Source organism: Mandrillus leucophaeus, unplaced genomic scaffold, assembly GCF_000951045.1.
Source record: "Mandrillus leucophaeus isolate KB7577 unplaced genomic scaffold, Mleu.le_1.0 Scaffold504, whole genome shotgun sequence".
NCBI classification, from domain to species: Eukaryota; Metazoa; Chordata; class Mammalia; order Primates; family Cercopithecidae; genus Mandrillus; species Mandrillus leucophaeus.
In genome coordinates, this window is record NW_012105410.1 from 1,076,936 (window position 1) to 1,078,710 (window position 1,775).

A 1,775-nucleotide genomic window follows, 5' to 3' on the forward strand; every position below is an offset into this window, starting at 1 on the left:
CACTGCACCTAGCCAAGCATCAAGTATTATATCATTATCTGAAAGCTGCTAACTCTCCTAAAACACATACAAGGAAATTTCATATAATCTCTAAGATTACCAGTGAGTAGATCTGAACACATACTGTATGTGGACTCGAGTACCAGTTTTGCCAAACACATCACACTTCATCAGCTGTATCATCTTACAGTGCAAAGTAAATGAAAGACATATTAATTTTGAATATGTTTATAGCACCAGACAAGCAAATAAAATGAAAAATTAACATGCTATTACATTTTCTCTTCATTTTATCAAAATACTTACACTCTTTGTATGAATTCTAGAAAAAGTAGTATATGGTGCCAAAAACTTAGAAGATGCACTTTCCTTTGGACATGAAATATGAATGCTTTTCTAAACAAAGAGGAAAAGATGAGATTTGTCAGTAAAACTCCTCCAATGTATTATAATTAAAGCCTCTTAAAGAAAACATTAGGACTACAGGACATTCTCATCTTCTCAGTGTACCCTCTCTCATCCTCCTTTCCCACCCCACAAAACTATCCCTCCCCTATAGATCAGCAGACCTTTTAAACTGCTGAGGGCTACAGTGTAATTTGGTATCGCTAAGATGCCATTATCTTTTTATGTTGAAATAAACTGCTGCACAGAAGACAGACAAGCAGTATGATACAACCAACAAGCATTAGAGCGTTAGTTTTAAGAAGAAAATCTAATACCAATACTCTCAACTGGCAGTGGGGCAAGGAACAGGATCAGCGGAAGAGGACATAAAGAGATATAAGGAAACTTAGCACCAGCTCCCAAGTCTAGGTCTTAAAAGACAAGTCTAAAAGTAAACTTTCTGTCTATAAGAACTTTTAGAGAGAATGTTAGACTACTGACATTTACAATGACCAGATGAAATTGGTAAAGTAAATTATGGTACACCCATAAAATGTGTAGGCCTGGGTCAGGCTTGCGGTGCCTACTCCCTGCTTAGACTTAAATTGACTGTACATGTGCATAGACTGGTTATTGTAACACAGTTATATTTTGATGCCCCATGTGTTCTACCTAGTCATTACCACCTGTCTTTCAACTACCATAGGAAGATAACACTGGTGGCATATTAGGAAAGTATGCTTAGAACTAGATGTTAGATTCAGGAGACATGACTTGCTAAAGGCCATCTGTAACCATTTTAGATAAGAATATTGGTGTTTCGAGGTAGCATGTGCAGAGGTTAAAAAAAAAGGCTTGGTGGCTGAGCGCGGTGGCTCACGCCTCTAATTCCAGCACTTTGGGAGGCTTAGGCAGGAGGATCACGAGGTCAGGAGATCAAGACCATCCTGGCTAACACAGTGAAACCCCATCCCTACTAAAAATACAAAAAAATTTAGCCTGGTTTGGTAGTGGGCGCCTGTAGTCCCAGTTACTCGGAGGCTGAGGTAGGATAATGTGAACCTGGGAGACGAAGCTTGTAGTAAGCCAAGGTTGTGCCACTGCACTCCAGCCTGGGCAACAGAGTGAGACTCCGTCTCCAAAAAAAGGCTTGGTAAACTCTCCCTCAAGGACTCTTGCAATATGACAGCCCCTTACTCTAACCAGCGTAATACCAATACTATCACCTAAGTATAGATCTCCTATAAGGAATTGAGGAGCTACACTCACCAAAGGACCCCTAACCTTTTATCTCTTCTGTAGTAGTACTTCAAAATCTCTGGTAATTCTTTTTTTTTTTTGAGACGGAGTCTCCCACTGTTGCCCAGGCTGGAGTGCAGTGGCGCGAT

At 40.1% G+C, this 1,775-nt stretch overlaps 1 protein-coding gene across 4 annotated transcripts in view; it reads right to left on the bottom strand.

Moving 5' to 3' along the window:
- The window catches only part of PAAF1 (proteasomal ATPase-associated factor 1), a 78,764-nt gene that overhangs the window by 49,884 nt on the left and 27,105 nt on the right, over positions 1–1,775 (bottom strand). For all 4 annotated transcript variants that reach the window (XM_011996197.1, XM_011996195.1, XM_011996194.1 and 1 more), the window contains one exon: positions 307–396. Coding sequence is in view for 3 of the 4 variants with exons in the window: in XM_011996195.1 (XP_011851585.1) it covers positions 307–396 (90 nt within the window). In the remaining variant the exon portion in view is untranslated. The remainder of the gene's footprint in view (positions 1–306; positions 397–1,775) is intronic.